The sequence below is a fragment of the Vicugna pacos genome, chromosome 9, assembly GCF_048564905.1.
Source record: "Vicugna pacos chromosome 9, VicPac4, whole genome shotgun sequence".
NCBI classification, from domain to species: domain Eukaryota; kingdom Metazoa; phylum Chordata; class Mammalia; order Artiodactyla; family Camelidae; genus Vicugna; species Vicugna pacos.
The window spans coordinates 2,898,574-2,921,813 of NC_132995.1; the positions used below are offsets into that span (position 1 = coordinate 2,898,574).

General features: G+C 51.6%; 1 protein-coding gene across 4 annotated transcripts; it reads left to right on the plus strand.

The window, feature by feature from the left end:
* Nucleotides 1-1,816: 1,816 nt before the first annotated feature.
* Nucleotides 1,817-17,320, plus strand: RDH13 (retinol dehydrogenase 13). Of its 4 annotated transcripts, none has more exons than XR_012075394.1 (8): nucleotides 1,817-1,995; nucleotides 4,222-4,340; nucleotides 6,492-6,647; nucleotides 9,505-9,609; nucleotides 10,691-10,903; nucleotides 11,708-11,809; nucleotides 13,122-13,558; nucleotides 17,302-17,320. XR_012075394.1 is itself a non-coding variant. In XM_006216286.4 (7 exons), exons 1-7 carry the CDS (start codon nucleotides 1,931-1,933, stop codon nucleotides 13,364-13,366), a joined length of 1,005 nt encoding a protein of 334 aa, XP_006216348.1. In that variant the 5' UTR covers nucleotides 1,817-1,930; the 3' UTR covers nucleotides 13,367-14,068. The 4 variants fall into 4 exon arrangements, 1 of the variants encoding a protein (XP_006216348.1); XR_012075393.1 differs by lacking the exon at nucleotides 17,302-17,320 and adding an exon at nucleotides 16,415-17,034; XR_012075392.1 differs by lacking the exon at nucleotides 17,302-17,320 and adding an exon at nucleotides 14,172-16,408.
* Nucleotides 17,321-23,240: the final 5,920 nt, after the last annotated feature.

Here is a 23,240-nt window from a genome sequence, read left to right on the forward strand (position 1 = left end):
AAGCCAACCTCCTATAATCCCAAACATCTATTTTGTTTTTACTTTTTACTTTGCAGTGGAGAGGGTTAAAATTTTTTTTTTAAATTGAAGTATAGTTGATTTTCAGTGTTGCGTTAGTTTCTGGTGTACAGCAAGGTGATTCAGTTAACATATATGTATACACATGCTTTTCTATTATGGCTTATTACAGGATATTGAATATAGCTCCCTGTGCTAAACAGTAGGACCTTGTTGTTTGTCTCTTTTATGTATAATAATTTGTATCTGCTAATTCCAAACTCCTAATTTATCCCTCCCCAACCTTTCCCCTTTGGTAACCATATGTTTGTTTTCTATGTCTGTGAGTTTGTTTCTGCCTTATAAATAAGTTCATTTGTGTCATACTTCCGATTCCACATATAAGTGGTATCATGTGGTATTTGTCTTTCTCTTTCTGGCCTATTTCATGTGGCATGGAGGGGCTGAATCCATTTGGCGACCCACCAGGCTCTGCTACTGGCATTGCTCAACTTTGGATGATGGAGCCAAAAGGCAATGTTTCAGAGTTTTTGGATCTTTCTCCACCTTGGACATCCCCATCTCAGGGGCCAAACTGGAGCTTGCTGTGCAGGTGCTTCCATCCTGTCTCCAAGACTTCCTGCAGTTCCTGGGGACGGGGCCTCCCTAGGCTTGCAAAGACCAGCCTTTCCTTGCTGGTCAGTCCTTTGGAACATGCAGGGGCGCTTGAGCCTCATGAAACCTCCGGGGGAGCAGGTGATAAGCTACCAAAGAACTGCCCACTTCCAAGACATCTGACCTCTGGCACCTCCATCCTGAGTTATGTCCCTGCTGTGCTGACCACTGACCCTCTCATCACCAGCCCTGTATACTTCTGCCACATACCAGCCACACTCACCAGTTTTAATTAAATAAAGCATGATTTGTCTTGTTGGAAAAAAAAAACCCCACACAAAACCTCTTGGGACATTTGTAAACAATTTATCAGCCAGATAGTTCTCATTTCATAAATATTCTTAGGTATGTCTGTTGACGACAAACCTGATCTAATCACAAATCAAGTGAATTATTTGTAGTCAAGTACTTTCTAAAACAAAATTATTAAAATATTTTCCATGTTTTGCCCCCTTTTTCATTTTATTGCAGTATAATTTACATGCAATAAAATTTGCTATTTTTAACTGAACATGCTGTTGAGATTTTTTGGGGGGCGGGGGGTGTAGTTAGATTTATTTATTTATTTAATGGGGGTACTGGGGATTGAACCCAGGACCTCATGCCTGCTAAGCTGGAACTCTACCACTGAGCTATACCCTCCCTTCCTTATGTTACTTATTTACTTATTTTCATTGAGGCATAGTTGATTTACAATATTATGTTAGTTTCAGGTGTACGACATAGTGATTCAAAAATTTTATAGATTATACTCCATTTAAAGTTATTGTAAAATATTGGCTATCTCCCCTAAGTTGTACAATACATCCTTGCAGCTTATTTATTTTATACATAGTAGTTTGTAAGGAACACATACTTTTAGGTGAGGAAATGGGCTCACATATTTGAAAGACACACAGAGGATCGCAGGCTGGAAGCTGCAGCTGCAGGACTGGGGTCCTGGGGTTTCTCCAGAACCGCGCTGTACTTTGTAGCAGAGCGAGTTTGATTTTGTGGAAACGGCGCGAGGGCCCCGCCCCTCAGACCACAGCCACGCCCCGGCCCCAGAAACTACCATTCCCAGCTATAGCTGCGCTCGCGGCCCGTCCCCATAGGCCCCGCCCCTGGAGGCCCCGCCCCGCCCCGCCCCTTTCCGGAAGCCGCGGGTCCCAGCCGCGCCCGCCCTTCCCCACGTGGATCCCGGACCCCGCGCTCCTTGGAGCGACCCGGGGCACGAGTCTGCGGGCGGCTGCGATTGGATCCCCCGCTCCGGCCCGGCATGAACCGCTACATTCTGCCGCTGTCCGTGCTGGGCACAGCGGTGGGGGGCGCCGTGCTGCTCAAGTGAGTACGCGCGGGTCCCTCGGGCGGGGTAACGGCGGGCGAGTCTGCATGGACGGGGAGGGAAGGTGGAACTCGCCAGTCCCTCGCGCACCCAGGAGCCCTCCAGCTCACCCCCCCCCGGCAGTGCTCCCACGGAATGCGGGGGCAGGCGTAGGCCCCGGGAGGGCAGGTCACGGCCCAAGGTCACCCAGAGAAACGGGCAGATCGGGCCCTGGTAAACATTTTTGTTTCCGGACTTGCTTCCGGACTTTTAATTGAGTCATTTAGCAAATACTTCTTGGGCACTTCCCATGTATCGCATCCTGGCCTAGATGCAAGGAAAATCTACGCCACCTCAGCTCTCTTTACCCGGAATTACAGAAACGAACCAGAGCTGTCCGGCTCAGTAAACGAAAAGACTGTATCGCACGGGATACATACATGCTGTAGTTCTTTCTTGCCTTCCCTAGGCCAATTCGCTTTAGGAAAAAAAAAAAAAGCGACTAAATATTCTACTGCAGCAACATTCAGTAGAACTTTCTGCGATGATGGAAATATTTTACGTTTGTCCTATTTTATAGCCACCACGGGTGGCCGTTGAGCAGCACTTCAAGTATGAAGATGCTATGCCCGTAGTTAACAATATTTGCGCTGTAATGTGTACTTAAAGATTGGGTAAGAGGGTAGGTCTCATGTTAAGTGCTCGGGATTAGCAATATGTAATTTTATTACAGTTACACAAGAGATTGGCTGGGAATTAGGCCAGAAAGTGACTAAAATATTGAAATACTTTTTTTTTCTTAAGGGAATGAAGGATATACCATAAATCTCTTTGAATCACTAATTTTGGGTTTGTTTATCTGCTCTGTGATGAGGATTTATTTTGAACTTGTTTCTCCTGATCTGATAGTTTTTGTTTGTTTAGCTGGATTGTACCTTATTATTCATAATTCATTAAACGTTTGCTTTGTAAATATCAACTACCTTTTCTTGAAAGCACTAGAAAATGGGAATAATTTTTCCTTATAATGAAATTCATTGGCTGCTTTTTTCATACTATTATTGTCTTTCAGTTCTGAAAAAGCTAAACAAACACACAAACCCCAAAACCACCAAATAGTGTCAGCATGGGAAGAGTGAAAGAAAACTGAATGCCCTAGGGGGAAAAAGTACAGCTACTTATTTTTAATTAACTTAAATTAAAAGTTAGCCTCCGGTGGCTGGTGGCTACTGTGTTGTACAGTGCCCTTCTCTTGTGTGGTGACGACATTGTTTATGTGGCCACTTCCCTATTGGTGGCACGTGGTTGCTTCCAGTATATAGCATCTGTGGAATATGGGCACAGTAGCAGAATAAGGCCCTCCCCTTCTCCAAGGATGCGCATGTCCTAATTCCCAGAACCTGTGAATATATCTCCTTTCCTAGCAAAGGGGGCTTTGCAGATGTCATTGGGTTAAGGACCCTGAGATGGGGCGATGATCCTAGGTTATCCAGGGAGGGGGCCAATGCAATCACAACAGTCCTTCTAAGAAGGAAGGAGAGATTAGAATCAGACTTGAAGGTGCTATGAGGCCATGAGCCAAGGAATGCGGGCGGCCCTTAGAATCTAGAAAAGGCATGAGAATGATTCTCCCCTGGAGCCTCCAGAAGGAACACGGCTCTGCCGGCACCTCGATTTTATCCTAGTGAGACCTATTTCGGATTCTGGCCTACAGTCTGCAGGTCAGATAACTCTGCGTGGTTTTAGCCCAATGAGCTTGTGATGATCTGTCACAGCATACGCCGGAAAACGGATACGGTGGGTCTTTACAAAATAGCGATTGTGAGGAGGGGAGGGTGTAGCTCAGCGGTAGAGCACCTAGCTCAGTGGTAGAGTGCCTGCCTCGCATGCACAGGGTCCTGAGTTCAATCCTCAGTACCTCCATTAGAAAAATAATAAAATAAGGTTAAAAATAAATAAATAAACCTAATTATCCCATCCCCACAACAGAAGAAAGGGAAATTAAACAAATAGAAAAATAGTGATTGGCTCGGTCTTGGAGGCTCCCAACCCCAGGCCATGCTGAGTCCTTTCCTTGTAACAGGACAATGGCCCTGTGGAGTTAAGGACTATGGGACGTTTTTCCATCTTTCCTTTGGTGGAACACAAGCTCAGAGCAGTCATTTGCCTGAGACCACAACAGCCGGGGGCCCCCGTGGCGAGAGTGCGCGGACAGATGGAACTGACCTGTCATTTCTTACCTTCAGGGACTATGTCGCTGGCGGGGCTTGTCCCAGCAAGGCCACCATTCCCGGGAAGACTGTTGTTGTGACGGGTGCCAACACGGGCATCGGGAAGCAGACCGCCTTGGAGCTGGCCAAGAGAGGTGAAGTCGGTGGGCGGTGGGCGCCTGCCTTTTCTGCCCCAGTTGCGGGCAGAGGACGGTTTTGTTTCCTGGGGGGTGTGCAGGCATCCGATTCACTTGGTTACAAGTGGCAGGAACAGACTCACGCCGGCTTAAGCCCAAAAACCTCATGTCCCTGGAAGAGGGAAGGGCGGGTTCAGGGTCTCAGAAGAGGCCCTGGACACTCGGCAATTTCTGGCTTTGGTTTTCCTCTTTGCATGGGCCTCACCCTTTCCTACTGTCGTGGGACTCAGTCCTATTGGCTGGGCTGGGGCCTGGGTCAGAGGTTAGGGGTCAAGTCTTGGCTTCAGGCTCCTCCAGGCTTACCGGTCAGGTGTTTTGTAGAATGCCCTTTGATTTGGGTTAGTTTGGTGTTTTTCTCGTGGTCAGACTGGGGTTATGGAGGAGAAGTGCCCTCCTCAGCACACACAGATCTCTTCTGAATTTAGAATCAATGTTGGGGAGGGTGTAGCTCAGTGGTAGAGTGTGTGCTTAGCATGCACGAGGTCCTGGTTCTGTCCCGTCCCTCCATTAAAAAAAACAAACAACTGGTAGAATCAATGGGGTTTCCTGTGGGGTCAGGCACAAGAGAGGGAGCAGTCAAGGGCTTTGGTCTGAACAGCTGGAAGACCAGTGGTGGGACGGATGGGGAGGCTGTGGCAGGGCAGGGGTAAGGGCTGGAAGGAGACTGGAAACTCGCCCTGGGCTTGTTGAGTTGTGGTGACCAGGGGAATGGGTCCCCAAAAGAATAGACCAGAGCTGCCTGCCCACTCCTGAGGTCAGATCAGTGGGAGGCCAAGATAGGCAGGCCCCCCGTCCAACCATCACCACATGGGGTCTCCCCAAGGGAGGGACACAGGCTCCTTTCAGGAAAAGGAGAGAAAGGAAGTTGAGCCTTCACACCTGCTGCTGTCCTGAGGGCCAGGCTGCCACTGGAAGGGCAGATTCCGGACTTGATGAGTTCGTTCTGGACAGTACGAGGGGACAGTGGGACGTGTAGGAGGCAGCTGGGTCCAGCTGTGGGGCAATGAGCCTTGTAGATCCACATGGTCAGCATCCTCTGCTCAGTCCGTTTCTTCTCACTTTTCTAACTTAAAAAAAAAGGTTTTTTTTTTTAATGGCTATATGAAGATATAATTCACACCTTTAAAGTATTCACTTCTGTGATTTTTAGTATATTCCCAGAACTATGCAATCATCACCAGTCTGCACTATAGAACATTTTTATCACCCTAAAACAAAACCTCAGTCCTCTAAGCCATCACCCCCTAATTCCCCATCCCCCAAAACCTCGGAAACCACTAATCCACCTTCTATGGATTTGCCTTTTCTGGGCATTGCAGATAAATGGAATCACACACTCTACGACATATTGTGTCTGGCTTCTTTCCCTGAACATCTTGTTTTTGAGGTTCATCCACGTGGATGTGACAGAATGCCCTTCCTTTTCATGGCTGAGTAATATTCCGCCAGTGGATAGACCACATTTCACTTATTCATCCATCCCTTGATGGACGTTTGAGTTGTCTTCACCTTTGGCTATTGCGAATAGTGCTGTTATATACATTCAGGTGCACATTAAAAAAACTCTTTTTTGTTTGTTTTGTGGGGGAGGTAATTAGGTTTATTTTTAGAGGAGGTACTAGGGATTGAACCCAGGACCTCATGCATGCTAAGTATGCACTCTACCACTCGTACTATACCTTTCCCGCTAAAAAAAATTTTTTTTTAATTGAAGTACAGTCAGTTTACAATGTATCAATTTCCGGTGTACAGCACAATGTTTCAGTCATATATATATGTACATATATTCCTTTTCATGTTCTTTTTCATTATAGGTTACTACAAAGTATTGAATATAGTTCCCTGTGCTATATAGTAGAAACTTGTTTATCTATTTTATATATAGTAGTTAGTATTTGCTAATCTTGAACTCTCAGTTTACCCCTTCTGACCCCCTTTCCCTCCTGGTAACCAACTTCTTTATCCAGTCATCTGTTGATGGACATTCAGATTGCTTCCATGTCTTGGCTATTGTAAATAGTTAAGCATGCATTTTTTTTTGGTGTGGACTTCTGTTTTCATTTATCTTAGGAGTGGATTAAATTTTTTTTTCTTGTTTGGGGCTTCCAGGAGGAAACATCATTCTGGCCTGTCGAGACATGGAGAAGTGTGAGGCGGCAGCAAAAGACATTCGCAGGGAGACCCTCAATCACCACGTCAATGCCCGGCACCTGGACTTGGCCTCCCTTAAGTCCATCCGAGAGTTTGCAAGGAAGATCACTGAAGGTAGGAGGGAGGACGCCAGCCCTGTAGGGTGAGGACTTGGGCGGCCAGGCTCTGAGGAGTGAATACACCAGGCTGGCCCTGGAGCTGGGTGTGGGCAGGCTATGGCTTGCAGGCCAGATCTGGTTTTCCATGCAGCCCATGGGGTGAAGATTTTATATTCTTTTCTTTCCTGACATTTTCACATTGACATTTGTTACATTTTTCAATGACAGGAAAAAAAAAACCAAAAGAATAATATTTCATGACACATGACTGTCTTATGGAATTCAAATTTTAGTTTCCATATATAAAATTTTCTTGGTACACAGCCATGCCCATGGGTTTACAAATTGTGGCTGCTTTAGTCCTGCGAGGGCAGAGTTCAGTAGAGACAGACCGTATTGCCTGCAAAGCCCATAATATTTACTGTCTGGTCCTTTACAGCAGAAGTTAATGAGTCCTGCTCTATAGGAAAGCCAGCTCCTTCTGTGTGAGCTTGATTCCCACAAGAAGCAGAGGCCGATTCCGTGTGTAGGGAGGTGTTGGATGAGTTGGCCAGGTGAAACACTGATTCACCCTACATTTCCTGAGGCTCTCTGGCTCTTGGGTGACACCAGGGACACAGACATGAGTCAGGTTCAGGCTCTGTTTTCCAGGAGCGCCCAGGGCGGGTAGGGGACCCAGCTGTGACAATAGGTGACTGACAGGGACACACAGGCACGGTGCAGGGTCCCTGGGACTCCCACGTTCTCCGCTGGGTATTTCTTTTTGCAAATCCGGGGATCAGGCTGGCATCTTCCTGGTCCCCTTGCTGGAGGAGTCCCTCTTTCTGCTTCCCACCGTGTGGTCCCAGAACTGCCTATGTATTAATTTTTTCGAGCAGGAATAACAGTTACTGGGTTAAACATTCAGAAAGTGCCAGTGGGGACACGGCAGAATGGCTTCCTTCCATCGGAGATGCCGTCCTCAGATGTGTTCCGTGCTCTACCTTCTGTGGTCCGTTTGGAGCCCTTTTATTCATTTAAAAAGCAAACAAGGGTGTACACCTCCCTTCGGCTCTTTTGTACAAACCGGGGAGCCCACTATACACCCAGCGCTGCCCTGGGTTTCGTCTCTCCTGTCGTCTCTTGGACATCATTGCAGGCGGAGCTTCCCCCTCCTTTTTTTTCGCGTGGCTACATTGTGTTTCTTCATTGTTTTCCTGTGGCTACACTGTCTTCCAGGCCACACCGTACCCCGCAGCGTGGCTCTGACAGCTGGCCGTGCAGGGCCCTTGGCTTGCCTCCCGCCTGCTGCTGCTCCGAGCGGTGCTGCTGTGAACACCCTTTGCAGACGTATTTGTGTCCTCCCTGAAGGCGGCCCTCACCTCCCTCACAGCAACATTCTCTATGGGGTCCCCGTTTGCCTCCTTCACAGCTCTTCTCACTGGAGAATTCCCTTATGTAGGCAGTTGGCTGTCAGACTGACTCCCAATCACCCTGGAACACTCGCGACTGTCTTGTCCATCCTGTATATCCAGTGCCCAATATGAGGTGCTTAGAAAATACTTGCTATATGGGGTGAGGAGGGTGTAGCGCAGTGGTAGAGCACGTGCTTAGCATGCACAAGGTCCTGGGCTCAATCCCCAGTGCCTCCGTTAAGTAAATAAACCTAATTACACACCCCTCCTCAAAAAAACCCAACTTGCTCAATGAACAAGAATTAAGCCACTCTACCTGGCAGATTTTGAACCCAGGACCTCGTGCATGCTAAGCACACACCACACTCTACTACTTGAGCTATAACTGCACCCCCCCACCCCAGATGCGGTCTTTATGGAGGTGATCAAGTTGAAATGAAGTCATAGGGCAGGTCCTAACCCAACCTGACTGGTGTCCTTATAAAACGGGGAAGTTTTGACAAGAAGGCACGCACACAGGGAAGACGCTGGGTGGAGGAATGCCAGCACGGCCACCAGAAGCTGGGAGAGAGGCGCAGACAGATTCTCCCGCACAGCCTCCGAGGGAACCAGCCCTGCCCGCACCGCCCTCTCAGGCTCCCAGCCTCCAGCACCTGGAGAGAAGACATTTCTGTTCAAGCTGCCCGGGGTGCAGTGCTCGCTTACTGCCGCCCCTGGACGCTGACACAGGAACGAAGGCTTTGTTATTCATCCCATTCCACACACGAGGAATCGAGGCTCCAGGAGGGGCAACCCCTTGTGCCAGGGAAGCTGGGTTGCGGAACAGACGCAGAGCCATCAGCCCACAGGGCCCCAGCTCCCACCAGTAACTCCCAGTTTGAGGCTTGGGGGCTCCTGCAGCAGATGTGGTCGCTTTCTCCCTCTAGAAAGATCTCCCAGGCTGGGTGGTGGTGGGAGTACTCATTTTCTGGGGCTGCTGGAATACAGTGTCGCCAACTGGGTAGCTTGAGACCATGAAGATTCATTCTCTCACAGCTCCGGAGCCAGAAGTCCAGGATCCAGGCATCAGCGGGCCGGGCTCCCTCCCAGACCCTGGGCAGAATCCCCCGTTGCCTCTTCCGGCTTCCGGTGGGGCCGTCAATCCCCGGTGCCTCTAGGCTCGTAGATGCACCACTCCCAGCTCTGCCTCTGTTGTCACAGGACGTTCTCCCCGCGTGTCTCAGTCTGAGTCTAAATCCCCCCTTCTTGTTACGACACCAGTCGTGGTGAATTAGGGCCTATCCTATGTACAGCCTCATCCTCACTTGATTGCTTCTGTAAAGACTCTGCTTCCAAACAGAGGCTACATTCAGAGGTTTCGGGTGGACATGAATGTTTGGGGACGCTGTTCAGCCCAGCGTCAGGGGCTCTGTCCCCCGGCTGCCCTGGTGCTCCCTGCAGGGCGGGGCTGACACAGGTGTCCTCACCCCCGTCTTGCAGAGGAGGAACACGTGCACATCCTGATCAACAACGCGGCCGTGATGCGGTGCCCTCACTGGACCACTGAGGACGGCTTCGAGATGCAGCTTGGCGTTAACTACCTGGGTGAGGCTGGGGGCTGTGTGGCATCGGCCTGGGATGTGAGCGGGGTCTCCTGTGGGCCAGAGAGGCTCCGGGAGGGGGGTCTTTCTCCACTCTCCAACGTGGCCACACATGGGGTCACCCAGTGGCTCAGGGAGTCGCCTGTCCATCGCTGGACCCTCAGTCCTTTGCACTGTCCATCAGCCTCTTGGCCTTTTGTTCTTGTCTGTCTGTCCTCCAGTCTCTGTCTGTCCTTCACTCACTGTGTCAGTTTATCTGTTGTCACCCTGAATGCAACTGGAGTTCCATTAGTAAGGGTGAAGCAAAGAAATGTTGGGTAGGCACCAATCCTATGGGGTTAGCTCCCCGCCCCCAATGACCTCATTTTAACTTGATCCCTCTCTAAAGACCCTGTGTCCAAACAAGGTCCCACGCTGAAGTGTGAGAGGGCAGGACTTGGAGGAGCTGGTGGCGGGAACACAATTCAACCTACAACACAAGCGTTACTCTCCTCCACCCCCTGCTGGCTGGGACTCAGTCACATGCCCACATTCAGCTGCAAGGGAGTCAGGAAATGTAGTCTATCACGGGGCAGTCTTAAGCATAACCAAAAATTCTATCACTGAAGAAGGAAAGGAGAAAGGAAGGACTTGGGGAGACAGAAGGCATCCTCTTCTCCAGCTGACCCCACAGGGTCATCACAGAGCTTGGTATCTGGGGCTGCATAATCCTTTTTTGTGGGCACTGTCTTGTGCATTGTAGGATTTTCAGCAGCATCCCTGGCCTCCACCCACTAGTTGGCTGCACTGCTCTCTGCAGTTGTGACCATCGAAATTGTCTCCAGGAGGGGAGGGTATAGCCCAGGGGTAGAGCATGTGCTTAGCATGCAGGAGGTCCTGGGTTCAATCCCCAGCACCTCCATTTAAAAAAAAAAGAATTACTGTTCTCCACCCCCCCATACACAAAATTGTCTCTAGATGTTGCCAAATGTCCCCTGTGGGGCAAAGTTGACCTCGCTGAGAAACAAGGGTTATCGGGAGGATGAAATAAAGGCATGTTCTTAGTATGGTTCAGTAAAATTGCCTTTTTGTTTTCCTTCACCCAGGCCATTTTCTTCTGACACACTTGCTGCTGGACAAGCTGAAAGCCTCTGCCCCTTCGCGGATCATCAACCTCTCGTCCTTGGCCCATGTTGCTGGGCACATAGACTTTGAGGACTTGAACTGGGAGAAGAGGAAGTATGACACTAAGGCAGCCTACTGCCAGAGTAAGCTGGCCCTTGTCCTCTTCACCAAGGAGCTGAGCCGGCAGCTGCAAGGTGCGTGTGACGGCCTCGCTGGCCTCTCCTTCCTTTAGCTCCAGATCTGAAACCGTCCTGCTCTGACCCTGGGCCGACTGACGGGAGGTCAGGCATTGCCGGACACCATAGGCAAACACATGACATATATACCACCATGCTCCAGGCTGTGCCTGAAGCAGACATCATTAATCAATCACAGAGCCTCTGCTGCTCTAGGCCAGTGGCAGTATGTGGAGACATTTTGCAGAGGCCAAGGATACTACTGAACATCCTATAAGATAAAGAATGACCCGACCTTAGTGTTTATTATTTGTTTTGTTTTTTTTTTAATGGAGGCACTGGGGATTGAACCCAGGACCTCATGCATGCTAAGCATGTGCTTTACACTGAGCAACACCCTCCCTGACCTCAGTGTTCATGGTGCTGAAGTTGAAAAGTCTACCGTTTGCCCTTGCTTCTCAAAGAGGGTCTGTGGATCAGTAGTACCAGCTCACCTGGGCACCTGTCATAATTGTAGCATCTCAGACCCCACCCCAACCCACTCACCACTTCAGACTCTGAGGGGTGGAGCCCAGCCGTCTGGGTTTCTCAAGCCCTCCTGGTGAGTTTTACATGCTCAGGTTGAGAGGCTGTGCTCTGGGCAGCCATGAAACAGAGCTGCCTTGCAAGATGAAACCACCTGGTGTGGAGGTTCCAGAGCAAGAAGGCGGCATGGGTTTAGGGGGAGCCCCCGAGCCTAGGGCGGGCAGCATCAGCCTTCCTGGTAGGGGTGCACCTGGCATCTGCCTGCCTCCATTCCTTACCCTCCCCGTCTCTCCCCAGGCACAGGCGTGACTGTCAATGCCTTGCACCCTGGCGTGGCCAGGACAGAGCTGGGCAGACACACGGGCATGCACAGCTCTGCCTTCTCCAGCTTCATGCTCGGTAAGTCCCCTCCCATCCTGGGGTCCAGGACCCCCTTCAGTGTATTAGTCAGGGTTTTCTAGAGAAACAGAATCAACAGGATACACATAGATATCTAGAGGGATTTACAGGAGGGATTGGCTCATGCATCTGTGGAGGCTGAGAGGCCCCACGATCTGATCTGACACCAGAGGTCCAGGAAAGCCAGTGGTGTAGTTTTAGTCCAAACCCAAAGGCCTGAGGACCAGAGGAACTGATGGTGTAAGTCCCAGCCTGAGCCAGAAGACCAGGAGCACCGACGTCTCCGGGCAGGAGATGGATGTCCTGGCTCAAGGGAAGAGAGGGAATTTGCCCTTTCTCCACCTTTTTGTTCTGTTCTCACCGCAATGAACTGCATGGTGTGCAGCCACCTTAGTGAGGGTAGGTTTTACTTAGAGCAAATGCTGATCGTTTCTGCTCATACCCTCACCTCACAGACACACCCAGAAATAATGTTTACCTGCTCCCTGGGGATCCCTTAGCTCAGCTGAAACATAACGTTAACATGACACTCAGAGACTATCTCCAGGCCTTCCTCGGCCAGTTCCCAGTATCTTTCCTGGGAATGAGTCACTTTTATATGCCTGTCTGGTCTGCCAGCCTCAGAATAGCCTCAGGAAACAGGCCAGAGCCTGTCTGATGAGAAAACTGTCCTGGAGGGGGAGGTCACGGAGCTGACTTCCTGAAGTCCATCCCAAAGGAGCTGGGCCACCTGGGGATGGACTTCTCTCCTAGCCTCCCTTTTCTTATCCGCAGAGTGAGGGCCGTAGAAATGCCTGCCTCACAGTGGGGAGGGGTAGATGAGACCTCCTTGAAAAGTGCCAGCACAGTGCCTGGCCCAGATTCAGGCCAAATAAATAATTAGAGCTTTATAACAAGTGTTTATAATCCCAAAAAACATTAAGTAGGTGGGAACCAGGTATCAGGGATGTTAAGCTGAGGCTGGCACCTGACACCACATTCAATACACGAAAGTTATTTTAAAGAAAGATCCGGTGGGGCGAGGACCTGAGGCTGACATAGAGGAGGGGGAGCTTCCATTTGCCTGGGAAAAGCCAGGGGGGCTTCCTGGGGGAGGCAGCTGTCAGGCTGGTCCCTGCATCTGGAAGTATTTGCGCGGCACCAGGGGAAGGAATGCCTGGTGTAGGAAACACAGGGGCCAAGGCCTGAATGGAGGTGGGCTCTGTGGGGCTCTAGGGAAACCTCTGGCCTCAGTGGGTCCTGAGTCACCTGGGGCAGACAAGGACTCTCAGTGTCCTCTTCTCTGAACATGTGGACGGAACTCTGATTGCAGGGCCCATCTTCTGGATGCTGGTCAAGAGCCCCCAGCTGGCAGCCCAGCCCAGCACCTACCTGGCCGTGGCCGAGGAACTGGAGGGCGTTTCTGGAAAGTACTTTGATGGACTCAAAGAAAGGGCTCCGGCCCCCGAGGCTGAAGATGAAGAGGTGGCCCAGAGGCTTTGGGCTGAAAGTGCCCGCCTGGTGGGCCTGGAGATGTCCTCTGGAGCGTCTGAGAAGGGACAGCCCCTCCGCAAATAACCTCTGGGAACTGGCGTGAAAGCCACTGAGGAGGCAGAGTCCCAAGGATGGAGCAGCGACAAACCAAGCTGGCCGCCATGCCAGCAGCAGCCTCTAGGTGGCAGTATCGGCTCTCCTGGCCACAGTGGATTGAATCGCAGATGGGCACCTGACCCAGGGAATGGCTGGTGTCTTGTGCCCTGCTGCCAGCAGGTGAGCGGGGCCATCAGATGCCTCCCCTGGGGCTGTAAACTGGGAACAGTGGAGGGCGGAGTCAGCTCGGCTGGTGTGGGCCATGCCGGGGACCGTGTGGTGTGTGGTGGGCAAGTTCCAACTGATGCCCTGGAGTTCACGGGTCCCCATGGGACCTTGCACACCTCCAGTCTGCTCTCCAAATGTAAAGTGCGCAGAATAACTCGACTACCTCATCGGATGGCGCGTGGTGACGGGTGATGGCCTGGCTTGGGGAATGGCAGCTGTGCGTTCTTGGCCCGTGGACGTTTGCTGCGGGCCTTCCGTGTGCCAGACCCTGGCGAGGCGCCCCGCCGGGAACCGGCCGACACAGGTCTGCCCCTGTTAGCTCCGAGCCACGCTGGGGACAGCGCGGGGTGAGGAACCGCCGAGGAACCTGGAAGCCTGTGATCACGATCCCCTCTCCAGTTCCCTCGGTGATGTAAACCGGAGGCTCAGACCTGCTCTTTAATAACAAAAGTTCTAAAAATGCGGCTGAGTTGTAGGTTTCATTGTCCTCGTCTGTGTGCGTGTGGGGAAGCGCCAACCAGCTGAACAGGAGAACTGAAAGAGCTCTTGTATCTATTGCCTTCAGGGGACCGAGTCATCAGTTTAAGTGTCAGCGGGGCAATAATCAAATTGGAAGTTCAGACGTTTCGAGATGAAAGATGTCCTCCCCCCTTTCCCGTGGCACCCATCCTTGAAGTCTGCGTGTCTCCTGTGTTGGAAGCCCTGTGAGGGCTGGCCCTCAGCTCGGGCACAGACGTAACATTGTAAACTGACCATACTTCAGTAAAAATATATTTAAAAAATAGAATTCAGGGGGGCAGCCACAAAGCTAAGTCATCAAGACATGATGCGGGGGGATGAAAGGCGCCTGCTCTGTAAACACAGCGAGTCTTCCTTCTGTCCTTCCATCCACCTCAGAGGAGGATGGCCAAAGGACACGTTGAGGGTGGCTTGACCCTGGGAGGCAGCTCCCGACGTGGACCCCACCTCCCCCAGGTTCGTGCCCTGTGTCTTCTAACCCCCTGAGTTGGGGCTGGACCTCGTGGGTGACCCACTTCTAACAAATAGAACAGCACAAAGGTGAGAGCTCCCGTGATTAGGTTACAAAAGACGGACGTCTGTATCGCTGGCTCTCCCCGCTCCCTGCCGTCCCCGCTCAGAGCTGAGCTGGCCGCCAGCGTGTGGCCAGGAACAGCCACGCAGGAACTGAGGCCTGAGCCCAACAACTGGGAGAAACTGCGCCATGCCAATAACTGTGTAGGCGAGCCTGCCCTGTTCTGTGGGTTGGAAGCAAGCTGCAGGTCCGGTCACACAGAAAAGGAAGGGACTGTTGCAAGGGGGTGACTCTCAGGAGGTGGGACTCACAGGGGAGCCACCCGGACAGCATGTCCATCACAAGGATATATGTGTACCCCTGGGAGTCAGGGCGCACCCTCAAAACCCCTGGCTCTCTAAATACACGTATAGGATTCAACTGGGGTGATGGTGGTATTTGCTTCCATAACCACAAAGCTGTGATCAGAATCAAGAAAGTACCACTGGTGACGCTAGCATCTAACATCTCATCTGCAGACATTCAAGTTTTAGCAACAGTAATGTCTTTTATAGTAAAAACAAAATTTTTTTTTTCTGGCCCAGGATCCAATCTAGGGTCACATATTGCATTAGTTGTCCTGTCTCTTTAGTCTGCTTTAAACTGTGGTCTTTTTAAAAATACTTAAAAAGAATTGAGGTGTAGTTGATTTACAATTTTGTGTTAGTTTCAGGTGTACAGTAGAGTGATTCAGTTATACACACACATATGCATGTATTTCAGATTCTTTTCTATTACAGGTTATTACAAGATACTGAATATAGTTCCCTGTGCTGTACAGTAAATCCTGGTTGTTGATCTGTTTTCTGCATAGTACTTTGTATCCGTTAATCCCATATTCCTAACTTATCCCTCCCTCCACTTCTCCTTTGGCAACCGTATAAACTGTGGTCTTTATTTTTCATGACTTTGACGCTCCTGAAGAGTGACTGGCCAGCTGTCCTATAGACCACCCTTCAGTTGGGGGTTGTCTGCTATTTCTTCATGATTAGATCGGGTTTTGCATTTTGGTTGGGGACACGCCAAAGTGATGCTGTGTCCCCTGCAGCGTGTCACATCCGAGGACGTGAATGTCTTAGTCGTCCGGTTGCTGGTGATGTCAGCTAACTCAGCAACAGCCAGACAGAAGAGACGCGGAGGGTGAGGGGTGTGGGAAGGGGCCCGGAGCCCCCGTGGGGGCACCACTGTCCCCGCATGTCCGCGCGTTCACCAACCCGGAAGCTCCCGCAGAGACTTTCTGCTCCCCCATTACCATGTCTGAGGAGTGGGCACATGAGTCTGACTCAAGCAAGACCAACCTGACCCTCTCCCTGAATCTGCATCTCGGTGATTGACACCGGGACTAAACACGTTTGTCCAAAGATGATGGTGTCTATGGGCTCCCGGTCCCTGCATCCCAGGTGTGTCCCTGTTCCCAGCTGTCCTAGCTTCCTACAGCTGCTGTAACAGATGACCACAGATGGGGCGGCTTCAACAACGCAGGGGCATTCTCGTAGAGTTCTGGAGGTCAGAGTCCAAAATGGGTCTCTCTGGGCTGCAGACAAGGTGTGAACAGGGCTGGTTCCTTCTGGAGGCCCCGGGAGAATCCGTTTCCTGGGCTTTTCCAGCTTCTAGAGGCACCTGCGACCTTTGGCTTGTGGTCCTGCCTCCGTCTGCAGAGCTGGCGACGGCAGCCCAGGTCCTCATGCTGCCCTCTCTCTGTTTCTTCCTCTTCTGCCTCCCTCTTCCTTTTTCAGGACTCCTGTACCTCCACTGAACCCCACCCCCCACTCCAGATAATCCAGGATCACCTCCCTACTGTAAAATCAGCTGATTGGCAACTTCCATCCTGTCATCCACCTTAATCCTCCTTTGCCAGGTAAAGTGACGGGTTCCGGGGACTAGGATGTGGACATCTTGGGGGGGTGCTCTCCCACCTACCACACTGTCCTTTCTAAAATCTGCTTCCTTACCCCCCCAGATACACCCCCCATCAACTCCTTTCTCCTTAAGTGGAGGCAGGGAGAGCTACACTAGGAGTCTGGGATTGACACACACACACTACTATATACAGAACAAATAAGCTAGGACTGTGTACCACTTACACGTGGGATTTGAGTCAGTGACACAAACGAACTTATTTACAAAACAGACTCACAGACTTAGAAAACAAACTTATGGTTCCCAAAGGGGAAGGCGGGGAGGGCTAAATTATACTATCTATAAAATACGTAAACGTCAAGGATACTGTATAGCACTGGGAAGTATATTCAATATCTTGTAACAAGCTATAACGGGAAAAATCCGAAAAAGAATACATATTTATATGTATAACTGAATCGCTATGCTGTACGCCAGAAACTGATGCAACATTGTAAATCAACAAAGATAAATAAAAAAATTAAGTGGAATCAGCTTGACCCATGTTGCCTGAAAGCAAATCAACTGAAAAGAGATTTTATCACAAACTCCCACTACTCACTTAAAAATAAAACTTGGGGTGTGTTAGCAAGAAGAGGCATTGGAATTCAAAGTCTGATTCTAGAGAGCACTTTTTTTTTTTTTTTTGCGGTGGGGAGGGTTATGGGTTTAAACTTAAGCCCACAAGAACTGTGGACCATACGGGGACTTGTCTGTCACACAGGTGCAAGAAACATGGCTCAGGGCTAATTCTAGCCACAAACCCACATAACCAACATCCGTGTCCTTTCTGAAACTGAGAAACCCCAAGTACCGCAAACACTGACTCACAAATGAACATAATCCCTGCCTACTTCTCTGAAGGCCCTGAGGCGGCGCACAAACCCAGCTCTAGCCTTCTGCCAGATGGAAGGTGAATGCAACCGTCTGAAACACAGCCAGACAAAGCCCAAGGCCACAGAAGCCCAGAGAGGACGTGGAGGCAGAGCTAAAAGCCGACCCAGGAACCCAGCCTCTCGGAGTTCAGCGGCATCAAGATGCCTCCTGCATGATGGCTGACAGTGACCAACTCCACCCCAAGGCTGGGATGAAGCAGGCTGGATGGCGTCCCCTCCTAAAAGACGACGTCCAAGTCCTACACCACAGTACCTGTGACCGCGAGCTAATTTTTAAAGAGGTCCTTTGCAGGTGTGATGAAGGGTCTGGGGATGAGATCGTCCTAGATCACCCCAGTGGACCCCGACTCCAGCACCACGTGTCCTTAGGAGAAAAGACAGAGAGCAGAGGCGGACGCTATGTGAAGACAGAGGGCGGGGACTGGAATGCTGCAGCCCAAACCCAGGAAAGCCTGACCCCCTCGCCCACCCAAGCCACAAAAGGCAAGGGACTGAATCTCCCCCAGAGCCTCCGGAGGCTGCATGCCCCCGGCCCCAGTTTGAGCTTGGACTTCTGGCCTCTGGAACGGTGAGAGAATCCATTCATGTTGTTAAAAGCCATCTAGGAGATGGTAATTTGTTGCAACAGCCAGAGGAAACAAACATAATCTCGTTGCAGGGTTGGGGGTCGGGGGTGGTCCCAAGATGACTGCCAGGGCCAGTTTGGTCCATCTGTTTTTTGTTTTCTGTTCAGCGGGAGGGAGAGAAGCACTTCTTCGTTTGTCAGATTAGGTTATTACAGGTCACATGCTCATCTCAGAACTCATTAAAGCCCCTCCGCCGCCCCCCCGCCCCCAGCCCCAGGAATGGCAGGAGGTAAGGACTTCAAGCAGGGTTTCCCAGCCCCAGGGCCGCTATCCTATGGGGCTGAGTAATTCCTTGCGGGGGTGAGGGGGGCACGTGGGGCGCTGTCCCATGCATGGTAGGATGCTGAGCAGCATCCCTGGTCCCTCCCCACTGGACACCAGTGGCACCTCCGACCCAGGAGTGACCACCAGAACTGTCTGCAGACATTGCCAGATGTCCCCTGGGAGGGAAAAGTCACCTTCAGTTGGGAACCATTGACAGAGGCAGGTTCGGAGCCACGTGTTTGGGGTTTGCCTGCCTCAGTCAGCCCCGCTGGACTAAAGTAAAGAGCATCGTAGTCCAGACTTCAGTCAGCCCAGCCCAGACCTCAAAACAGAATGGGGAGAAAGGTCTATTTGCATATGCATTCACAGGCTGCCAGCCCCAGGCCCAGCCCGGGAAGGCCTTGAATACAGATGGGCCACCTCCCACCACCGCTGCTTGGGGCCTTCAGGGCACCCAGCAGGACAGTAGGTACCCTGAAGCTTCCAAGAGCAGACTCCAGGACCACCGCTCCCCGGCCCATTGGGAGGTGCAGGCACCAGCTCAGTGGCAAACACTCAAGCGAGCTCTCTATCTAAACAGCCGAGTGTCAGAGAGAACACCGATGTCCGTTTGGCAAACCCCCATCCCTCTTTCTTCGTGAGGAGCCTTGGAAGAAAATATGCAGACAGGGCTTCCGACCACGGTGGAGGCCGACCTCCCTCGGCCTCGCATGGATAAGAGGGCACTTTGGGTTCTGCCCCACTTTACAGAAGAGCAGAGACAGCCTCGGGGAAGTCACGGAACTTGCCCGAGAAGAGGAAGAGTGGAGATTGCAACACTAGACAGCCTGGGCCCTCAGGGCAACAGGGTTATCAGCCATCTGCTCAGTGGTCACAGATAAGGAAGCGACACTTCCCAGGATGCGAGAAAGCGGGCAGACTTGGGTCAGGAATCAAGAGTAGAGAGCACTAGCCAGAAAGAGAAAGAAAAACGCCATATGATATCGCTTACACGTGCAATTTAAAAAAAGGACACAAATGAACTTTTCTATAAAACAGAAACAGACTCACAGAGAACAAACTTATGGTTACCAGGGGGGGAGGGGATGGAAGGGATAAATTGGGAATTCGAAATTTGCACCTCTTGGGGAGTGACAGAAATGTTAGCTACCTTGCTTGTGGTGGTGGTTTCATGGGTGCCTACCTCTATCAAAATTCATAAAATTGCACACCTGAAGTATGTGTAGTTTACTGTACAGGAACCATACCACAACAAACGTGTTTTAAAAAAAGAACAGGGAGTCACTATTGTCTGCTGATTAATATTATCAGCCAAAATGACAACTGGCCAGAGATGCAAGCCAGCCCACAGCCTGGAGGGTAGAGGACCTCTGGGAGCCCCACCCAGGCAACTGCAACGGAGACATTCCCATTTCAAATGCTTTCCTAGGAAATGCTCAGAACCTCTCTGAGCCTGCACTTGCTTGGCTGTAAAGCAGGGATGATACTGCCTCCCAGGGTTCCAGTGAGGATGAGCTGAGAGCAAGGACCTAAAGCATAAGCCTGGTATCTGACCTCGCTTTTGCCACAGCGCAGACTGAGGCTTGTTATCTTCCTCATCTCCAGCTTGCCCTCCACTCAACTTAAAACTATGGTGCAAAATACGAAAAAATACACGAAAAAAGTTTTTTTATATATATGCACACATGACTAGGACATTGTGCTGTACACCAGAAATGTACACGCTGTAACTGGACTATGCTTCCATTTAAAAAAAAAAAAAGGCAGTAGCTGAGTTTTCCTCAGGCCAAAGGTCCTCCCACCCACACCCGGGCTGCTGACGACTGTGGCACTTCCTATAAGGTGACCTGCAGCTTACAAATCCCTTCAGAGGCTTTTATCGCCAACCCATATCCGGGAGGTAGGGATCATCGGCTCCATTCTACAGATAAGAAAACTGAGGCACGTGGAGACAAAAAGCCAGGACCCACTGCAAGCACGCAGTCCTCTGGGAAGTCTTAGAGCCTCAGTTGAGAAAGGTCCCTGGACCCTGAGACAAGTGCAGGACTAAGAGCAAACCAGGGGGGCTCTGAGCACCCTCCCCTCCGCCCCCTCCCTCCCTGGTCCTCTGGCCCGGCTGCGCCTGCGCCTTCGCAGTCGGCAGGCAGCACGGAGAAGCCCCGGTGGAACTGCAGCCCCGGCACACACGTGAACACTGCTCAAGTGTGGGGCTGCTTGTTGCTCCAAATAAGAGGAGGAAATTTCACTGTCATCCAAAGGGCCTTTCAGTTTCTTCCCGTTAAAAACTCCCCGTTCCCCGGCAAGCGTCTCGGCAGGGGTGCGGCGCCTCCAGTCACCCCTCTAGCGCTAGACTTAATACTGATGACTCCGCAGGAGAGAAACTTTTCTGGGGTCCGGCGATTCGGAGCGGGACAGGAACACGCCTCCAGCACTTAAGCCGAGAATCACCACCCCGAACCGCGCTGCGGGTGGGCCCGGGGTCTCCCAGCCCGGAGTCCGGGTGCCAGCTGGAGGGGGAGGTCTGGAGTGGCGGCCGCCCCCGGGGAAGGCGCTGTGGGCCCCGGGCCCGCTGCCCCGCGGCGGGCGCCGTCCTTACCGTGCAGGCCGTCGGGGATGCTTCGGTGATGCGGCGGCGCCGACAGGTCGTCCAGGGACCTGCGCGTGGGGACGGCCTTGCGGCCGGGGGGCCTGTGCAGCCCGGGGGCAGCAGCGGGGCCGGGGCGTGGCGGCGGTGGTCCGGGCTGCAGCAGCCGCTGCCGGCGCTCCACGGGCCGCCGCCGGTGCCCACGTCGCGGGTCCCCGCGTCCCCCGCGCCCCTCGTCCAGCGGCGACACCAGCCCCTGGAGCCCCAGCCCGCCAGGCGCGGCCCGAGCGGGCCACCTCGTGCCACACGGCGCCGGCCCGGGGGCCCGAAGCGCGGCCCCTCGCGCGCCTCCTGCCGGTCGTCGCCGAGGGAGCAGCAGAGCTCGCGCCGCGCCTGGTCGTCGGCCCGCAGCCGCCGCTTCGCGCCCTCGAGGCGGCGGGTCTCCAGCAGGCGCTGCCGCGGCCGCCGGCTCCCGCGTCGGGCCCGCCGCGCCGGCCGCGCCTCGTCTGGCCCCTGGCTCGGCTCCTCCGACGCCCAGGCCGCCGCCGGCGGGGGCTTCGCGGTGACGGGGTCGTCAGCCGGGCGCCGCCCGCGCCTGCGCTCCCCGGGCCGCGGCTCCGGGGGCGGGTCCGCGCCGCCCCGCCCCGCGCGCCCGCGCGCAGCGCCCGCCCGGGAGCCCGCGCGCGTCGTCCCGAGGCTGGGCGAGCGCGGACGGCGGGGGCCGCGCCGACAGTCTGAGCAGAACCGTGGGACAGACAGAACGAGTGCTTCAGGCGGGCCTCGCATTGTGTGGAAAGCACCACCGGAAAGAGGGAAGTGTGAGAGCAGTAAAACAAACAAAAAAAACCCCAAACCAAAAAACACACGGATCAGAGCGCAGACTGCAACCTTGGAAATGTAACTCTCCATCGAGAGAGGAAAATTGGAATTAGAGGGGAGAGGTACCTTTTGTACACTGCATGGCTAAGGGGGAAAACGAAAGAAAGAAAAACCAAGATTTTGCAAGAAAAAAGGAAAAAATAAAACCAAGGACCTAAACCTCTTTTATTTATTAGAACCACCTAGTAAAAAGGTGTACTTAACCACCCTGACAGCAGAGGGCACCCTAGTACTAACAACTTTACAAGAGCGATGACGGACGTTAAATATTTAGGAATCTTTGAAGGAGAAATGTGCCCCCAAAAGTTACCCCAAAGCACGAGCCCTGTTCCTAGAAATACACAGTCGCAAACGGTATTTATCAAACACTGCCCCCAAAATAAAGCTGAAAAATGAGAATCCGAAAATTCTCTTGATATACACCGAAGAGCTAGGTCACGTGCTTAACACTACGTGTAACATTTTAAGGAACTACAGAACTGTTTTCGACCCAAGTTCACAGCAATATTATTCAAACAACCAAAAGGTGGCAGCAAGCCACGTGTCCATCATCAGATTAACACAATAAGGTCTATCCATGCAATGAAATATGCAACTGTAAGAAAGAAGGAAGCTCTCACACACGCTGTAACACGGACAAACCTGAAAAACATTACGCTAAGTAGAATTGTCACCTGGAAATATATTCGTGGAAGGCTTTTTCTTTATTTAAGGAGGGCAGATGCTTGAACTAGGCGAAATAATGCAGTTTTTTTTTAAAGTATATGCAGGAGAAAAACTTCAGAATTTTATGAATGGCCTTAAAAAAAGTACAAAATGTAGCCTGAGCTTTTCAGTGGAAGATGTCATCTTTGGGGGTATAATGCCAATGATGTACCTATGAGTGGAGGTGTGAATACGCCTCTTATGACTTGCTGGGTTTTCTAAAAAAAAAAAAATTACTTTTGTTTCATGTGTTTAAGACTGTTGTCTTTGGGGAAGGGTATAGCTCAACTCATAGAGTGCATGCTTAGCATGCACGAGGTCCTGGGTTCAATCCCCAGTATCTCCTCAAGAAGGAAAGAAAGAAACCTAATTACCTGCCCCCCCATAAAACTTCTGTCTCCATTCCTGCATATGTGTGTATGGTATGTATGTATATATGTATGTGTTTACATCCATTAAACATAAACTTCTTGGAAAAAAAAAACCCCTTATGCTATGTGAAGTAAGGCAGGCACAAAAGGACAAAACCTGTATGATTCACTTACATGAGATATTTAGAGAACTCGGAACTCAAGCTCCTAGAGACAGAAAATTGAATGGTGGATGGAGGAGTGGAGTCCTGGGGATCTGGTGCTAGGACTGGAGAAGTAGGGCTTAGCATCTCCAGCCTGCACTCAGGCGGCGGTGGGGACCTTGTGGGAGGCTCTGG

What these genes read in the sequence shown, in the direction of transcription:
- RDH13 (XM_006216286.4), top strand. Translation starts at nt 1,931, where the DNA reads ATGAACCGCTACATTCTGCCGCTGTCCGTGCTGGGCACAGCGGTGGGG. An exon ending in GCTGAGCCGGCAGCTGCAAG is followed by an intron (nt 10,904 to 11,707) that starts GTGCGTGTGACG and finishes GTCTCTCCCCAG; the next exon opens with GCACAGGCGTGACTGTCAAT. An exon ending in CTTCTCCAGCTTCATGCTCG is followed by an intron (nt 11,810 to 13,121) that starts GTAAGTCCCCTC and finishes CTCTGATTGCAG; the next exon opens with GGCCCATCTTCTGGATGCTG.